Source organism: Nicotiana tomentosiformis, chromosome 3 (genome assembly GCF_000390325.3).
Source record: "Nicotiana tomentosiformis chromosome 3, ASM39032v3, whole genome shotgun sequence".
NCBI lineage: Eukaryota > Viridiplantae > Streptophyta > Magnoliopsida > Solanales > Solanaceae > Nicotiana > Nicotiana tomentosiformis.
Genome location: NC_090814.1, coordinates 76,251,932 through 76,271,916, shown reverse-complemented (window position 1 = coordinate 76,271,916; position 19,985 = coordinate 76,251,932). Strand labels below are relative to the sequence as shown.

The following is a 19,985-nucleotide window of genomic DNA, read 5'->3' as shown; positions in this document are numbered from 1 at the left end:
TCGGCACCAGAATTATTTTTGCAAGTGCCCTCGTGAACTTCCCTCAGAACATACTCGATGTCTCCTGGTCCCAGACATATCACTAGCGTACCATCGAACATTCTTCTGAACAAGGTTCTGTCTTCGAATAAGGTGAATCGTGATACCTTTGTGCGTAGGGCCCTCGATTCTTTTGGATCTGAGGGAAGCTTTCCGGTTTTCAAATACTCTATGTATTTATTTCTCCAATCCCAGGTCAAGCTTGTGGAGTTTATTTCGACGTGGCATTCTTTGACTACTGACCTCGTGAGCTGCACGACGGCCCCCGAATTGAGCTCGTTGACCTCGATGACCCTAAGTTTGCAAGGGCATCGACCTCACTATTCTGATCTCGAGGCACATGTTGCAAATTCCACTCCTTAAATCGGTGCAAAGTTACTTGTAACTTATCTAGGTATCTTTGCATTTGTTCTTCCCTAACTTCGAAGGTTCCGTTAACCTGATTCACCACGAGGAGGGATTCACATTTGGCTTCGATCACCTCTGCTCCCAAGTCTGTGTCTAGTTTGAGACCTGCAATTATGGCCTCATATTCAGCCTCGTTGTTAGTCAATTTCACAGTTATAATAGATTGTCTAACCACGTTGCCTGTGGGTGGTTTTAGTATGATTACAAGTCCGGACCCTTTTGAGTTTGAAGCACCGTCCGTAAAGAGGGACCAGATTCCCGAGGACGTACCCGAGTTTACCAACAGTTCCCTTTCAACCTCGGGTACTAGGGCCGGCGTGAAGTCACCCACAAAGTCTGCCAAAATTTGAGATTTAATGGATGTTCGGGGTCGATATTCGATATCATACCCACTGATTTCTATGGCCCATTTGTCCAACCGCCCCGAAAGCTCGAGTTTATGCATAATATTTTGAAGTGGATAAGTTGTTACAACATATATGTGGTAACATTGGAAGTACGGTTTTAGTTTCCTAGAGGCACTTATCAAAGTGAGCGCCAACGTTTCTAGGTGGGGATACCTAGTTTTGGCCTCACCTAAGGCCCGGCTAATGTAATATATTGGAAATTGCGTACCTTGTTCTTCCCAGACTAGGACTCCACTTACCGCTATCTCTGATATTGCCAAATATAAGTACATATGTTTGTCTGCCCTCGGCGTGTGAAGCAATGGCGGGCTCGATAAGTAACGTTTATGTTCTTCCAAGGCCTGCTGGCATTCCGGGGTCCATGTAAAGTTATTTTTCTTCTTCAGCAACGAGAAGAATCGATGGCTCTTATCGGAGGACCTCGAGATGAATCACCCTAGGGCGGCTATGCATCCGATTAACCTGTGCACGACCTTTACGTTGTCTACTAGCGTGATGTCCTCGATAACTTTAATCTTCTCGGGGTTGATTTCGATTCCTCGGTTGGATACCATGAATTCGAGAAACTTTCCTGACCCGACCCCAAACACGTATTTTTCCGGGTTCAGCTTCATGTTGTATTTCCTCAATATACTGAGGGTTTCCTGCAAATGCTTCAAATGGTCCTCTGCTCGCAGGGACTTAACTAACACATCATCAATGTACACTTTCATAGATTTCCCTATTTGTTCTTCGAACATCCGGTTTACTAGGCATTGGTACGTGGCACCAGCATTTTTTTAATCCAAATGGCATTACATTATAGCAGCAGGTTCCATATTTAGTGATGAATGAGGTGTTATCGTGATCATCCTGGTTCATTTGTATTTAGTTGTACCTGGAATAAGCTTCAAGAAAATTGAGGATCTTGTGGCCGGCCGTGGTATCGATCATGCGATCGATATTAGGCAAAAGGAAAAGAATTCTTGGGGCATGCTTGATTTAGATATTTATAATCTACACACATTCTAAGTTTATTTCCTTTTTTAGGGACTACCACTACGTTTGCTAACCATTCGGGGTATTTTACTTCCCGGATGGACCTTATTTTAAGAAGCTTGGTTACCTCGTCTTTGATGAAGGAATGCTTGATCTCGGACTGGAGTCTTCTTTTCTGCTTCACCGGATGGAATTTTGGGTCCAAGCTTAGTTTATGGGTGGTGATTTCCGGTGGGATCCCTGTCATGTCGAGATGGGACAGAGCGAAACAATCCATGTTAGCTATAAGAAAATGAATAAGGTTTTTCCTGAGCTCGGGAGTTAACCCCGTGCCCAGGTATACCTTTCGTTCGGGAAGATGTTCAATTAGTATGACTTGCTCCAGCTCTTCGACCATCGATTTAGTAGCATCAGAATTATCGAGAGCTATAAAGGATCGAGGAACACCGTAATCGTCGTCTACGTCAATCCCTTGCTTGTCCGATTGGGTCGAGGCTGGCATTGATGATTGCTATTTGGCTTCTTGTTTCACTTTCGAACCTGAGTCCTTTGTCGATGAGATTGTTGATATCAGAATTACTTCATCGACGTCAAACATCTCCTTTGTGGTGGGCTGATCCCCATAAACCGTCTTTATCCTTTCTGGTGTCAGGAATTTTAATACCCGGTGAAGGGTCGAGGGCACAACCCTCATGTTGTGGATCCATGGTCTCCCGAACATGGCAGTGTACCTTATGTCTCCTTTGATCACATAAAATTTGGTCTCCAGGGTGGTACCGACTATGTTTACAGGCAACGTTATTTCTCCCTTAGTAGTTTTGCAAGCCATGTTGAATCCGTTTAGGACTCAAGCCACATGCACGATTTGGTCCTGTAGGCCGAGTTGTTCTACGACCCTCGATCGAATAATGTTGGCCGAACTACCTAGATCAATCAACACACGTTTAACTCGAATTTTATTCATGAGTACAGAAATTACTAGTGCATCATTATGGGGCTATATGATTCCTTCTGTGTCCTCTTCGCTGAAAGATAAATCTCTTTCTGGTATGTAATCTCGAGTCCATTTTTCCCTTATGATTGATACTTTGGTGTGCTTTATCATCGGACCTTGAGGAACATCGACCCCTCCGATGATCATATAAATGACGTGTTGGGGCTCATCATGTTCATTCTGTTTATTGGAATCCCTATTTCTGAAATGATTCTTAGCTCTGTCGCTCAGAAATTCTCGAAGATGTCCGTCGTTGAATAACCGGGCTACATCTTCTCTCAATTGTCAACAATCCTCCGTTTTGTGGCCATGTGTGCCATGATATTTGCATATTTGGTTGGGATCCCTTTGTGTTGGATCAGTTTATAGAGGTCGAGGCCATTTAGTATCTTTGATGCATCCTATAGCCGATACGATTGCAGATGCATCAACATTGAATTTATATTCTGACAACCGCGGTGCTTCTTTAGGTCCGGTATGCCTGTCGAAACCATTCTTGCTCATGAGCCCTTGAGAGTTGTGGCCTCGATCATTTCTCCTTTCAACTCGTACAAGGTTGCGCCTAGGTCTGTTGCCTTTACGATCTCTATTATACGGCTGGCATCGATCCCTGTTCGACCTTGGTTCTCGGTCGATATCCCTCTTAATTCTGTCGACGAGTCTGATAGGATAAACGGACCCGGAAGAAGCCCCGAGTTGGTAATCTTCAGCCCTGATCTTTGATTGGTACCGATTATGTACATCGGCCTAAGTGGCATCCGTGTATTCTATCAAATTCTGCTTCAACTGTTGCAAAGCCACCGAGCTTCGAACATTGAGTCCTTGGGTGAAAGCTTGAACTTCCTAATCGTCGGTGACCGGTGGTAGGTCCATCCGTTCCATTTGGAATCGAGACACAAATTCTCTGAGCATTTTGTTGTCCTTCTGTCTTACCTTGAAAAGGTCCGATTTCCTGGTTTCGACCTTGATGGCTCCGGCGTGAGCTTTTACAAAAGAATCTTCAAACATAACAAAAGAATCAATAGAGTTAGGTGGTAAATTGTGGTACGATATCATAGCTCCCTTTGATAGGGTCTCCATGAATTTCTTTAGTAACACAGATTCGATTTCGTCGTCCTCTAGATCATTCCTTTTAATTGCACATGTGTAAGAGGTGACATGCTCGTTTGGGTCTGTCGTTCCGTTCTACTTAGGAATCTCAGGCATGCAAAATTTTTTGGGAATCGGCTTCGGAGCCGCACTCGGAGGAAAGGGTTTTTGTACGAACTTCCTGGAATCTCGGACCTTCAATATCGGAGGTTCTCCCGAGATTTGTTCTACCTTGGAATTATAAGTTTCCACCTTTTTGTTGTTAGCCTCGATCTTCTTCTCCCCTAATTCTATCCGTTTTGTCATCTCCTCAAGCATCTTTATAATTTCAGAGCTAGCCCCTGATTCACGTTTGTTTGACCTATCTAAGACCGATTCAACCCCTGCAGGTGACTTCCTGGGGAGAATCGGGCTCAGCCCTACTTGGTGCGCGACTTTGGTTCTGTAACTGAGATATTGCCGCCTATTGAGCTTGCAACATTTCGAAGATCATTCGTATGTTGATCCCTTCTTCTTCAACATTTTGTGTGTTCCGAGTTACCGATCGGGCTCCACCACGAATGCTATTTTTGGGGTCGGTGGGCAAATTTGCATCGATAGCCACATGAGAATTAGTGTCTATCGGATATGCGATCAGAATTCCAGCGGGATCAGCATATGGTATCTAGTTACCGGGTGCTATGTTGCTATTTCTGCCTTAGTGACCAGACTCGTTGTCAACATCTTGAGGTGCTGATTGAGAGTTTAATATTTTTGTGTTTTATCCTGGAATCAAAGATACTCACAAGAACAAGTGTAAAATAGTATGTGTTACGAAAGTTAGTACCAGACAATCACTATTATCTTTAGCCCTACGGTGGGTACCAAACTTTTTACCCTAAAAACGGATAACAATTGAATTTATACGCGGTTTTAAGGATACATGATATAACTTGGCACAAATTGAGGATATATATATATATATATATATATATATATATATATATATATATATATATATATATATATATATTAATGTTAAAGTTGACTATGAAAGAAATAAATGCAAACCAAATGAATCGAATAGCCTTGGCCCTCAAGTTCGATCACCCTCGAACCAAGTGAAGAGTCAACTGATATAAGAACAGAGTAGCAAGATATTGAAAGCTAGAAAAAGGCAATATATTGCTTTGTATTGCGTGAATGTGATGTGTTTTACAAATGATCAGACCCCCTTTATATAGTAGGGGAGTCCTAATCTTGATACAATTTTAAATACAGTAAGGAACCCCATGATAGGTGTCACGACCCAAAATCCCACCACAGGCGTCGTGATGACACCTAGTCTCTAAGACTAGGTAAGCCGATTTCAATTGCCTTTTTAAGCCTTTTATTTTTGAAACTAACAACGGAAATAATTATAATTTACAACCTCCCAAGACTGGTAGTACTGAGTCACAAACTCTAACTGAATTTATAGAATGATCACGAGGACCGAATATACAATAAGGACCGAATATACAATACTGTTTGATTACAAGTTAATAGTACAACGAAATGAAAAGACTCCAAGGGACTGCGACGACCAAGCAGCTCTACCTTGAATCCTTACGATCCATCTTTAACTCTGCTCAAGTCCGTTATCTTCAATACCTGACTCTGCACAAAAATGTACAGAAGTGTAGTATGAGTACGCCATGGTCGGTACCCAGTAAATATCAAGACTGACCTCAATGGAGTAGAGACGAGGTACAGTCAAGACACTCACTAGTCTAACAACCTGTGCAATATAATATACAAAATAATAGAAAATAAATAATAATAAGGGCAGGATAAAACAACTAGTGATATGCACAACAGACAACAAGAATACCATTAATATCACTCAACAATTAATAAACACAATTTTACCCAATTAAATCAAGTCCTCCAAATAAATGTCTTTCACATATAATTCTTCTAGATAACTCTCTTTCAAATATAATTTTCTCAAATAATTATTTTTCAAATATAATTCTTTCAATAAATCTTTTTAAATATAATTTCCTCAAATAAATATCTTTCAAATACAATTCTTTCATATAATACTTTCTAAGTAAAAATCCTTCAAAATAAATATTTTGAATATAATTCTTTCAATTAAAAAGTCACCATGTGACACCTCATTTCATAATCATAAAAATACGGGTCTCAGCCCATTTTTATATTTCCACGGCACCTCGTGCCCATAATTAAATCATCAAATTTCCCCAGCACCTCGTGCCCTCATTTCATATCACAACTGCACTGACAATTCACGTGCCAATTATCATTATCATTTCATCACAGCACCTCTTGCCTACATTTCATATCACAACTGCACGGACAATTCACGTGCCGAATATCCTTATTATTTACTCATGGCACCTCGTGCCCACATTTCATTTTATAAACCGCCTGGCAATTGCCACAGGCTTTCAATTTCAACATAAATCAGATTGTTATCAATTTACCAACAACAAGACAAATTGCACAAGGTATAAAAGTAAACACAAGAAAATCACGACATTGCATGAAAATTATCAACACCACAACCCCACATCATCACATATCGTCCCTGACAATAGCCACCCTTATCGCTCCAATTGCCACCCTTATCACTCCTATAGCCACCCTTATCGCTCTTCCCAGACAATATCAATAGCCACCCTTATCGCTCATATTGCCACCCTTATCGCTCCTATAGCCACCCTTATCGCTCTGTCCAGATAATATTCCAACAAACACAACAACAGTGAAATGCCACCCTTATACCCACATAATATCAACGGTGAAATGCCACCCTTATATCCTCAAAATAATAATTAACACAACACAACAATTTACACGAAAAATTATCACGGAAACATAACAAAATCAATTCATATCACAATTTGCCCAATGGCCACAACCAAATTCTAAAGCTACAACCAAGTCAATTGATTTCACAACAAATAGCCAGAAGCTCCACACAATGTGTACAACACCCAAAAACGATCAATAGAGATAGAAATCACTCAACATAAAGCAAAGCCTTCATTAAATTTAAATTTTTAATAATTATATAAACACCTCTTCTTAGGCTCATTTAATTAATTATTTGAAGAGGGAAAAATCCATAAAGAAATTAAATTCCAATAATTATCAAACCAACAAATTCACGGAATTACATAAATAATCAAGTAACAATCACATCAAATTGTCATATAACAACAGATTCAACAACAATAAGGATTTAGGCACGACAAATAGATGATTAAATATATACCAACAATTATCCAATTTATCACACATTATGCTCAAGACTTTAACTCAATAAAATTTACACATATAAGCCGAGTACGTACTCGTCACCTCGCGTACACGACTTTTCACATTTCACAAATGGCACATAAGACTCAATGCCTAAGGGGTAATTCCCCCACTCGAGGTTAAGCAAGACACTTACTTTATGAAGTTAGGCCAATATTTCAAAATAGCCTTATTTCTTGAATTGACCTCCTAACAGCTCAAATCTATCCAAATTAATTGTATAACTTTAATAAAATTCATCGAAAACAATTCTGGATAATAATACGTCGACTTAAAAATTTATTCCAAAAAGTCAACAAAAGTCAATGCGGGACCCGCCCCTCGGAACCCGACATAATTTTTATGAAATTCGAACATCCATTCCGATACGAGTTCAACCATACCAATTTTATTGAATTTCAATAACAACTTGACCTCCAAATCTTAAATTTTCGGTTTTGGAAGATTTTACAAAAATCTTGATTTTTCCTCCATTAAATCTGAATTAATTGATGGATTCAAAGACATAATCATGAAAATTAATCAAAACTGGATAAGAATCACTTACCCCAAACACCCACGCAAGAATCTCTCCAACAATCGCCTTCTACCGAGCTCCCAATTAGATTTTGAGTTATGAACTCAAACCCCCATTTTTGAGACTTTTAATTCTGCTCAGATAGGCCTTCTTCGCGTTCGCGACCTCTGTCTCGCATTCACGAAGGCCAAAAACTCGCTGCCTCGATTTCTTCTTCGCGTTCGCGTTACCAGCGTTACGTTCGCGAAGGCTGATGACTCCAGGCCCAGTACCCTCCTTCCTTCTATGCGTTCGCGACTGGCCCCTCGCGTTCGCGTAGGTTCTTCAGGCATACCTTCGCGTTCGCGAGCCCTCCTTCGCGTTCGCAAAGGCCAAATCCCAGCAGCCTCAAAACTCCTCTTCGCGTTCGCGTGACTCTTTTCGCGTTCACGAAAAAGGAAGTCAGATACCAGATACAGCAGTTCCGAAACAGCCCGAAATGATTCGAAACCACCCCGAAACACACCCGAGGCCCCCGAGACCTCAACCAAATACACCAACAAGTCCTAAAACATCATACGAACTTAGTCGAATTCTCAAATTACCTCAAATAACATCAAAACGACAAATTGCACCCCAAATCAAAATCTATGAACTTTGAGCTTTTAAATTCTATAACTTGTGCCGAAACACATCAAATCAATCCGGAATGACTTCAAATTTTGCACACGAGTCATAATTGACATTATGGACCTACTCCAACTTTCGGAATCAGATTTCGACCCCGAAATCAAAAATTCCACTTCCGGTCCAATTCTCCAAAAAATTGACTTTCGCCATTTCAAGCCTAAATTGGCTACAGACCTCAGATTCATAGTCCGGACACGCTCCTAAGTCCAAAATCACCCAACAGAGCTAACAAAACTGATGAAATTCCATTCCGGAGTCATCTTCACACAGTTCCGACTACGGTCAAAATCCTAAGACTTAAGCTTCCGTCTTAGGGACTAAGTGTCCCGAATCATCCGTAAATCAAACTCGACCACACACGCGGGTCATAATACATATTGTGAGGCTGATTGAGGCCTTAAGCCACTGAACGAGGCATAAATTCTTAAAACAACAAGTCAGATTGTTACAATAGGCTAATTAATCGGCCTCTTCTTGATACGTGCCAAGATTTCTGTCGCGATCCTCGCCCGATTGCAGATATTTTGGCTTTCCGTTATTTGGCTCGGTAAGATTCCCTTGGTCTCGTTCGGTCTCTATCTTGCTCGGTCTCGATCTTGGTCGGTCTTGATCTTGGATGATCTCGATCTTGATTGATCTCTGGGTCATGAGCTCGGCAATCTAACTTCGCACCATGGTTCAATATAACACAAGTTTAAACCTTACCCTATCATATTCTAGTTTCGATTAGTCATACGAAGGGCAAGTCCGATTTTTACCGTACACAATACATATAGGGAATCCATAGATTATAATAAGGATTATAATATGGAGATTTAGTAATGACGAAATTATTCAATCGATATATTTTTATTAGTAGAAGTTTGGTTCATTAGACTAAAAATGAGATATACGGAGTACAATTTAAAATATGTCATTGGTCTATATTAAATAAGTTGGGATAAATTTTTATTTTAAATTTTAACTTTAGATTTTTTAGAGGACTTTGGGTAAGAGCCTTGGAGAAGGGCATCTTTAGTATTATAGTATTTTATCAAGAGATTAGTTAATCCCGAGATTATTATCTAACACTCAATGTGGAATAAAATAATACGACAATTGTGTGATAAATTAATCGAAAACAGGATAATACAATTAAATGGGTATAAAATAATTTCGCATCTAATCTCAAAATTGTTATCCCTTGTCTCACCAACCAAACAATCACACAACCTTGTAGTTTTAGGACTGTCGGAGTTTAAAATTCCTGTTAAGTTTGAAAGCAGTGAGTGGGATTATTAATCGAGCTGCTTAATTAAATCATGACTTCGTATATGTCTACATATTCAAGAGTGTTAACTATGGAAGTTGGAACCAAAGCAATGTACAAATTATATAAGCAAAGATCTCCATTACGGGTGTACATGGGTCGGTTTGGTTCGGAATTTTCAATTATCAAACCAAACCAATGGTGTCGAATTTTTAAATTTATAAACCAAACCAAACCAACAAAGTTGAATTTTTCAATCTCGGTTTTTCTCAGGGTTTTTAGGATTTTTTTTCCGGTAAGGTCTTCATAGCATAAAATATGTAATTTGTGCTCCAAATATTTCTTAAGTCCTAGTAAAATACAACTATATAATATATTTTTCAAGAAACTAACAGAATAATATGAGATAAGTCATAGCATTATACTAAAATATTCAATAACAAAGATAAAATAATAAAATTAGTTAAAACAAATATTGCTAATCAATAAGCCATAATGAAAATTAACATAGTCTAAAAATACTATATAGGTCATGCTAAAATAAGTATAGCTAATAAATACTAATATTAATTACATAACTAAGAACTAAAGAAAAAGACGAACAAATTTATGCATTTTCATTATAAACCAATGTAAAACTAAAATAATTATCCAACACTATCGTCATTCCTAGTATTGAATTGAATTTCTTTTGTTAGCATTAGTATTGATTTGAACTTTGTTTGAGTTACTAAATTTATGGGCTTTAAAATTTATTTACCATTCAAGAATGTTAAGTCTAAACTTAAAATAATACTTTAAAAGATAAAACTATGAAAAAGTTTAAGATATTAAGTTATTGATCGCCGTTGCAGTAGATGCTAATGGAAGTATATTTCCCCTAGCTTTTGCTATTTGTGCCAATGAAAGCCAAGAGACGTGGACACTATTTTTGAACCACTTGAAGGAACACGTTGTCAGAAAGCGTTCAGGTATTTGTCTAATATCTGATCGGCATGGTGGTATTTTAAGTTCTGTACAGAATTTACGTGCATAGTAGGAACCGTATGCCTACCACCGTTACTGTGTGAGGCATATGAAGGCCAATTTCCAGAAGGCATATCCCAACAAAAATTTTCATGATTTAATGTGGATGGTTCCAACAGATCACTAAGAGTGTAAATTCAGGAGGCGCATGGAATCTATCAGGAAGGAAGACGAAGGAGCCTATTGTTGGTTGATGCGACATGAGCTTGACAAGTGGACTTTGCATGCGGATGGTGGCAGAAGATGGTGAATTCTGACAACAAATGTGTCAGAGTCTTTCAACGGGTTATTGAAGTCTGCACGTGGATTGCCTGTCACTGCCATGGTGCGGATGTCATTCAAGCAGATGGCAGAGAGGTTTGTGGAAAGGGCCAGAGGTGCATCGTCATTTATGGAAATGGTGTTGAATTTATGCCAATACCAATTAAAAGATTTGAGAAATACAGGCGGGGAGCACATTGGCATTCATATTTACAGTATTGCAACGAGCGAAATATTTTTGAAGTTCGCACCGCTATCCATCAAAATCGGGGGAATAATACACACACTGTAAATGAAGCCAGAAGGTTATGCTCTTGTGGAAAATGGTCCATCTACCACATGCCATGCTCACATTCCATGAAGTGCTTTCAACATACAGGTTTCGCGGCAACCAACTACGTTGATAAAGAATATAGTATTGCTGCATACTTAAACACCTATAGTGGGCAGTTGCAGCTAGTGGGTGTTGAGCATTATTGGCTGCCGGAACTATTTAAAATGGTGTGTAACAAGAAGTATATACGTCAACGACAAGTGCAAAAAAGAACGCGTATACGGAACTAAATAGATGTTGGTGATACCATTTATGCGCGTAAATGTGGCATATGCTCGCAAACAGGACACGACCATCGTAAATGTCCTTCAGCTGGTTTGGGTGGCGGTGGTAATTTATCTCCTGGTGGAAGTTCATCCAATGTACCCAATTATCAAGGATACACGTAGTGTTTTATTTCCGTAATATGTTGTAATAAGTGTATGTACTTGTTCATCTTGCAGAATGTATGAAATAAAATTATGTTTTCATTGATGTTAAGTCTCATTGATATTTAGCATTAATACTTCAGTATAATAATTTAACATAAACCCCATTTAAGAAAAAAAAAACAATTGTCATTCACCATTATCGTCGTTGTCTGGCACAATTTCAATGTCACTGACTTCATCTTCTTCGTCAACATCGTGTACGCATCCTTCGGGACCGAGGGCATCGTAATCTAGGCCCCAATTGACACACATTTCTGGTATTTCATCGCTATCATCAATAAGACCACTTGCTTGATTTCTACAACAAAATGGGACTCCAACGTCCAACGTCTGTGGTAGAAACTTAGGTAGTTCCTCCCATTCGACAAACTATTGGGAAAACAGGATTTCATCTCTATGCAATTTATCATTTTCTAACAAATCCCAGTACTGATCCTCCGTTCCTCCAAGGAAGTTAAGATCATCCATTGCATGATGAACAGCTAGTGCCTTTTTCATCTCTAGAATCTCCTTCATCAAATGTTTTATCACTTCCGGTTCATCTTTGTGTGTGTTTGTTTGAAAGGTTGCAGACAGTGTTTGTGGCACAACAAGCCCATGCTAGTGACATAGTACGTCGTAATCACACCTTTTTGAGTAAAGGGGAACCCATTGTAGTTTTTTGCCCCAAATTCGCATACCTTCAGGCTTTGTAGAATGCGCTTCGCCCTCAATAATGTGCCCTGCAACTTTGAGATCAGTGTGTATATTAATAGGCTTATTTTCCAAGGGACGCAGAACACCATACCACTTGTTATCAACCAAGTCAGTGTAGCAACCTAGCATATTTGTTTCAAGGTAGGGATCGATAGTGTTAAGACATGTTCCATGGGGATCTGTTGAACTACCTTCACCCTTTTGCCTCTTTTTGAACCACTTGTTAAATGTTAGTGGCATTTTTAAAATGTATGTTCTAATGTTTATTCAAAAGGTCTTTGAAATATGGATGACTTGGTTCAGTTTAAGCAGATGTCTTATACCTGAAAGAATCATTATCACGCGAAGCATAGCACGGTGAAATACCACGTTATGTATGTTGTCTTGTCGACCTGAAAAAGTTGTTGTTTTGCAAAAGCTATCTTATGGAAAAGTTGTATTGTACCCGAAAGAATTATTATCACGCGAAGCATAGCGCAGTGAAATACCACGCTATGTGTGTTGTTTTGTCGACCTGAAAAAGCTGATGTTCTGCAAAAGCTATCTTCTGGAAAAGCTGTATTGTACCCTAAAGAATCATTATCACGCGAAACATAGCACAGTGAAATACCACGTTATGTGTTTTTATCTTGCCTATAAATAACTAGCACATTTTAGTTATTAGCGCGATGAAATACAACGTTAGTTGTACAGAATTTAAATTATGTTAAGTTGGTATGTTAGTGCTTGTGTTGTAGTATTAAAATAAAGAAGAACCCGAGAAATAAAAACATAATGCGCATATAATGTAAACAATAAAAATTGTTGCTATTATTTACTGAATGCCATATGTACATAACATAAAAAAAGTCAATGTGTCCCATATCCTGTATGCTTTAAAGCAGCTGTTGGCCTGAGGCGCATCCCATCCCGCCCGGCTACACTATCAGGATCATCCTCATCACGTCGCCTTTTATCGGAGGATGCGCTGAAGCATGATCGTCAGTAGGGCTGGCGGGCTTGGTAGAAGGGGTCGTCGGTCCATCAGTAACTTACAAAATAATAAGATATTTCAGTATATGAAATATATATTAGTAATGTACGTGTTAAGTCACAAAAATTTAAATTGTCTTACCATGGTTTCGTCGGGCTCCTGAATATAATCATCCGTCTCAGCCATGTCAGTATCGCACAAAGTGGCTTCCGTGATGGGCGAGGATGATGCCTTCAAAAAAGAAGGCTTTAGATATTTATGACTAATCAATGAGATAAAAACAAATATAAATAATATTAATACAAACAAACCTGTGCATGTGAAAGATCCCCAGTATCCCTCGATGATGAGCCATAACTCAGTCGGCGCCCACTATCTACATCTTATGTCAGACGATCATCAACAACCGTCGAAGTCTCTGGAGGACCAAGAAAATACTGATCCCACTCCTATCGCATAATGGTCGTTCCAATGATCAACAATGGAGCTGACAGGGTCACCTGCAAAGTCCCTGGAGTAAGCTGCAAGATGAATGACGGCATATCACTAGGAGCATGGTCTGGCTCATGGTGGTCACTTGGCTGATCAACTCCAACATCCTCAACAGGTGCCTCAACGCCCCCTTCCTGTGGACCACCTCCTTGCCGACCCCCACGACCTAGTGGGACACCCCTACCTATCTGGGCACGCCTACCACATCGACCACGTTCCAGCTCCACTGCTGGCCCACGATGGTACTGCTCTGGAGACACATTATCAAACTCGTATCCTAAGCGGTCATCATCTCGGGCTCGCCTTAATGTCCGGGAAGACAGATCTGTAACCTGCCGGCCATACTCGTGCAAAGCGACTGCTCCCTCACCGGTATGCTGCTACATCTGCAGTCCTAACTGGTGGAAAAAAAACTTGGTGACCATTTTATATATAATGCCCTTTTAAAGGACGCTATACCTTAACGACGGTTTGCCCAATTAAGTATAGCGCCCTTTTAAAAGGAGCTATATTTGAACGTCAAAAGAGCAGGAAGGTATAACGCCCTTTATTAAGATGCTATAGTATAGCGTCTTAATAAAGGGCACTCTACTTATATTAAAAGTCGTCCCTTTCCCTTCCCTACAGAACAGAAAATGATCCCCCCATTAAAAAACAAAACCAGCTCCCCATTGTTGACGAAAAAAGCTCGAGTGGAGCCCACCGGTCCCACACAAAGTATAGATTCTCGGTCTCACGTCCTAGCTAAGGCGTTATATCGGAGTGGGTTCCTCGTTTCGGCTCCAAATCACCAAATCTTCAACTTTTCAAAAACTTTAAATCGAGGTATTCCGACTTTGTTTTTGTTAAAACTCTTATAAAAAATGCATATTAGTTGTTTTTAATGTGCTCTATATTATTTTCTGATTGTTTTGCGATTTAACTAATTCGTTATTTTTTATCCGAACTTTAGTATTAGTGTGCTAAAAAATTAGTAAAATAGAGAAATTGTTATTAGTTGTTAAAAAAAATGTTAATTAGTTACTTTTTACTGTGGTATATGTATTTTCGTGATTGTTTTGTGATTAAATTTATTTGTTATTTTTATCCAGTTTAGATTATTTATTTGCTAAAAGACCAGTAAAATAGATAAATTATTACTTTAGTTCCCTGTAGTGGTATCTTGTGGCCTAATGTAGTGCTCGTATTTGTAATGTAGTGCCCTTGTAGCGTAGTAAAATGTAGTGCCCTTTAGCGTAGTATCCTTATAGTTATTGAAATTAATTATTTAAGTATCTCTTATACCCAAAAATACGTCAAAAAAGCTGATAGTTCAAACACAAACTCTCTCCAATTCTAGTCAACAAACGTAAGAAAATAACATAAGAAACAACAATATTTGTCAAACTAAATATTGTTATATGGATATTTAATAATTAAATCTTGTATAGTTATAAAAATTAATTATTTAATTTTATTATAGTAAAAAATAAGTGAGTAACAAATAAACATATAAAATAATAAAACTAACATATAAAATAATAAAACTAACATATACAGTAATAAACTAACACACAAAATAATAAACTAACATATAAAATAACAGACTTGTTGATGATAAATCGGGAAAATTTTCTCATCATGAATACAAGAATTCAGGATACCTTGGTACTACTGGGCCTCAAATATCGAGTCCGAGCCCAAAATGTGAATATTTAATAATTAAATTCTGTATAGTTATGAAAATTAATTATTTAATTTATTATAGTCAAAAATAGGTGAGTAACAAACAAACATATAAAATAATAAAACTAACATATAAAATAATAAAACTAACATATTAAAGTAACATATAAAATATAAAATTATAATATTAAAAATGTATCAACCTAATTAACAATATAGTAACAATATCGAATAAAATTTAATATTAAAGGTATTGCAATATATTTATGCAATGAAAAAGAAAAATAATGTAATTAATATTGTTCAATTTATAGTAGTCGTCATGGAATTTCCGCCTTTGCATCCCGGACCTGCCTCGCTAGAGCTACTGTTGTTACAGGCCGAGCATAGGTCTTCCTACATATGGGAGAGACAGTTATTGGACCAGACGTTCCGCGCCAGGAGAGTAGACGATATGTGGGACTTTCTTAGGGCCCACCATCTCCATCCCCGTATAGTCAGACGCCTCTACGATACGGGTTTTTATAGGATTGTTGAGATCGGCCGGCTACAGCTAGATTGGTCGTTGATCATGGCTCTGATAGAGCGGCGGCGACAGGAGATGCACACATTCCATTTGCCCATTGGCGAGGCCACTATCACGCTTCGGGACGTGGAGGTCCTGTATGGGCTGCCGGCTGATGGACACCCTGTTGCTTTGCCGCATGCCATCAGAGAGTACACGGGTTTGCAGTACCTGGAGATATTGCAGCGACTCACCGATTTCCAGCCAGCGGATGAGGATGCATTAATTGGGGCTAGTCATCTATAGTTGATGCCCGTTCGACTGCATCTGGAGGCGATACATGCTGACATCACGGATGATACACCGGAGCTTCATATTAACCGGTACACGAGGTTGCTGCTGCTGCTTATGTTTGGAGGGGTTTTGTTCCAGAACACTTCGAGAAACCTAGTCAGCTTGAGATTTCTTCATCATCTTGAGCGGTTAGATGAGTTACATGACTACAACTGGGGTGTTGCTGTTCTCGGTTACTTGTACAGGCAGATGTGTCGGGCGAGCATGGGCACCCAACGAGACGTTGCCGGATTTTTGCCGCTGCTGCAGGTGAAAACATAGTCGAATACTCTCTTCATTATAACATACATAGTAAAAATATACCTTAAATTTTACGTCCACATTGTATATTAGGTTTGGGCCTGGGAGCGGTTCCTGCAGTTGCAGCCACCTATACCACCCTTCGCTCCATATGCACCACCTACGTTTCTCCCTTTATCTAGGAGGTGGGTTGAGAGGCGAGGATATGGACGGGAGTACGAGGCTTGACATAATCTCCCCTATTACAGGGATTTGTTGGAGGGTGCACAGGTAAATGTATACTTAAGTTTACTTGGCCTGGCTTTATATGTGTTGCGTATACTCACGGTTCCTGTTTTTACTTAATAGTTCATTTAGAGGCCATACAACAACGAGCTAATAGCTGGTTTGCCCGATTATTGCTCGACCGACCGAATTATGTGGAGCTCTTCCGTCCCATTGATGTGTCTCGATATTGTTGAGCATCATACCACCGAGCGAGTCCTTCGCCAGTTTGGTCGATCGCAACTTGTACCTCCACCGCCGCTTAGCATATGACACATTACCATCGGGATGATCGTTCCAAGGTGGACCAGACATATGTGGCATGGCTGGAGGCGCAAATCGATACTTGGGACCAGCGGCATGACCTGATTCTTGCCCCCCTCCACCTGACCAGACGAATAGTGAGCATGACTATATGGGATGGTACCACAACATTAACCGACTTTTCGTCAGGAATACCGTTCATCGCGCTGGCAGTCGGTACGTTCCATACGTCGGGAGGCACGAGGCACTGGTATGTTTTTTGGTATACTTACTTATAACCTTAACCTAGCATTCCGTAATTAATATTTTACATGTTGTGCAGGTTATTAGCCTACATCTGTTCCACCAGTTGGGACTGCAGATGCAGCAGCATACCGACGAGGGAGCAGCCGCTTTGCACGAGTATGGCCGGAAGGTTACAGATCTGGCTTCCCGGACATTGAGGCGAGCCCGAGATGATGAGCGCTTAGGATACGAGGCCAATTATGTGGTGCCAGAGCAGTACCATCGTGGGCCAGCAGTGGAGCCGGAATGTGGCAGGCATTCCCAGAGAGGTAGGGGTGTCCCACGAGGTCGTGGGGGTTGGCAAGGAGGTGGTCCCCAGCAAGAGGGCGTTGAGGTACCTGTTGAGGATATTGGAGTTGATCAGCCGGGTGACCACCATGAGCCAGACCATGCTCATAGTGATATGCCGTCATTCAGCCTTCAGCTTACTCCAGGGACTTCGCAGGTGACCCCGTCAGCTCCATTATTGATCGCGGGCATGGCCATTACGCGACAAGAGTGGGATTAGTATTTTCCTGGTCCACTAGAGCCATCGACGGTTGCTGATGATCATCCGACACGAGATGTGGATAGTGGGCGCCGACTGAGTTATGGCTCATCATCGAGGGATGTTGAGGATCTTTCACAGGCGCAGGTTGCTTGTATTACTATTATTTATATTTGTTTTTAACTCATTGATTAGTCATAAATATCTAAATACTTTTTTTTAAGGCATCATCCTCGCCCATCACTGAGGCCACTTTGTGCGATACTGACATGGCTGAGATGGATGATTATATTCAGGAGCCCGATGAGACCAAGGTAAGACATTTTAAATTTTTGTGACTTAACACGTATATTACTAATATATATTTCATATACTAAAATATCTTATTATTTTGTAGTTTGCTGCTGGACCGACGACCCCCTCTACCGAGCTTGCCAATCCTACTGATGATAATGCTGCATTGCATCCTCCGATAAAGAGGCGACGTGATGAGGATGACCCTGATAGTGTAGCCGGGAAGGATGGGATGCTCCTCAGGCCTACGGCTGCTTTAAAACATACAAGATATGGGACACATACATATGACATTCAGTAAATAATAGCAACATTTTTTATTGTTTACATTATATGCGCATTATGTTTTTATTTCTCGGGTTCTTCGTTATTTTAATACTACAATACAATCACAAACATAGCAACTTAACATAATTTAAATTCAGTACAACTACCGTGGTATTTCACTGTGCCAATAACTAAAATGCGCTAGTTATTTATAGGCAAGATAAAACACATAACGTGGTATTTCACCGCGCTATGTTTCGCGTGATAATGATTCTTTAGGGTACAATACAATTTTTCCAGAAGATAGCTTTTGTAGAACATCAACTTTTTTAGGTCGACAAGACAACACACATAACGTGGTAGTTCACCGCTCTATGCTTCGCGTTATAATGATTCTTTCGGGTACAATACAGTTTGCCCAGAAGATAGCTTTTGCAGAACATCAACTTTTTCAGGTCGACAAGACAACACACATAACGTGGTATTTCACCGCGCTATGCTTCGTGTGATAATGATTTTTTCGGGTATCAGACATACATCTGCTTAAACTGAACCAAGTCATCCGTATTTCAAAGACCTTTTGAATAAACATTAGAACATCTATTTAAAAAATGCCACTAACAATTAACAAGTGATTCAAAAAGAGGCAAATGGGTGAAGGTAGTTCAACAGATCCCCATGGAACACGTCTTAACACTATCGATCCCTACCTTGAAAAAAATATGCTAGGTTGCTACACTGACTTGGTTGATGACAAGTGGTATGGTATTCTACGTCCCTTGGAAAATAAGCCTATTAATATACACACTGATCTCAAAGTTGCAGGGCATATTATTGAGGGTGAAGCGCATTCTACAAAGCCTGAAGGTATGCGAATTTGGGGCAAAAAACTACAATGGGTTCCCCTTTACTCAAGATGGTGTGATTACAAAGTACTATATCGCTAGCATGGGCTTGTTGTGCCACAAGAACTGTCTACAACCTTCCAAACAAACAAACACAAAGATGAATCGGAAGTGATTTGACATTTGATGAAGGAGATTCTAGAGATGGAAAAGGCACTAGTTGTTCATCATGCAATGGATGATCTTAACTTCCTGGGAGGAACGGAGGATCAGTACTGGGATTTGTTAGAAAATGATAAATTGCATAGAGATGATGATTATCCTGTTTTCCCAATAGTTATCGAGTGGGAGGAACTACCTAAGTTTCTACCACAAACGTGTCCCATTTTGTTGTAGAAATCAAGCAAGTGGTATTATTAATGATAGCGATGAAATACGAGAAATGTGTGTCAATTGGGGCCTAGATTATGATGCCCTCGGTCCCGAAGGGTGCGTACACGATGTTGACGAAGAAGATGAAGACAATGACATTGAAATTGTGCCATACAATGACGATAATGGTGAATGACAATTGTTTTTTTTAAATGGGGTTTATGTTAAATTATTATACTGAAGTATTAATGCTAAATATCAATAAGACTTA

At 39.7% G+C, this 19,985-nt stretch overlaps 1 protein-coding gene across 1 annotated transcript; it reads left to right on the top strand.

Moving 5' to 3' along the window:
* Positions 1-15,859: 15,859 nt before the first annotated feature.
* On the top strand, positions 15,860-16,348 carry LOC138908040 (serine/threonine-protein phosphatase 7 long form homolog). The gene has a single exon (XM_070198675.1). The coding sequence runs from the start codon at positions 15,860-15,862 to the stop codon at positions 16,346-16,348; it is 489 nt and encodes a 162-aa protein (XP_070054776.1).
* The last annotated feature ends 3,637 nt before the right edge of the window (positions 16,349-19,985 follow it).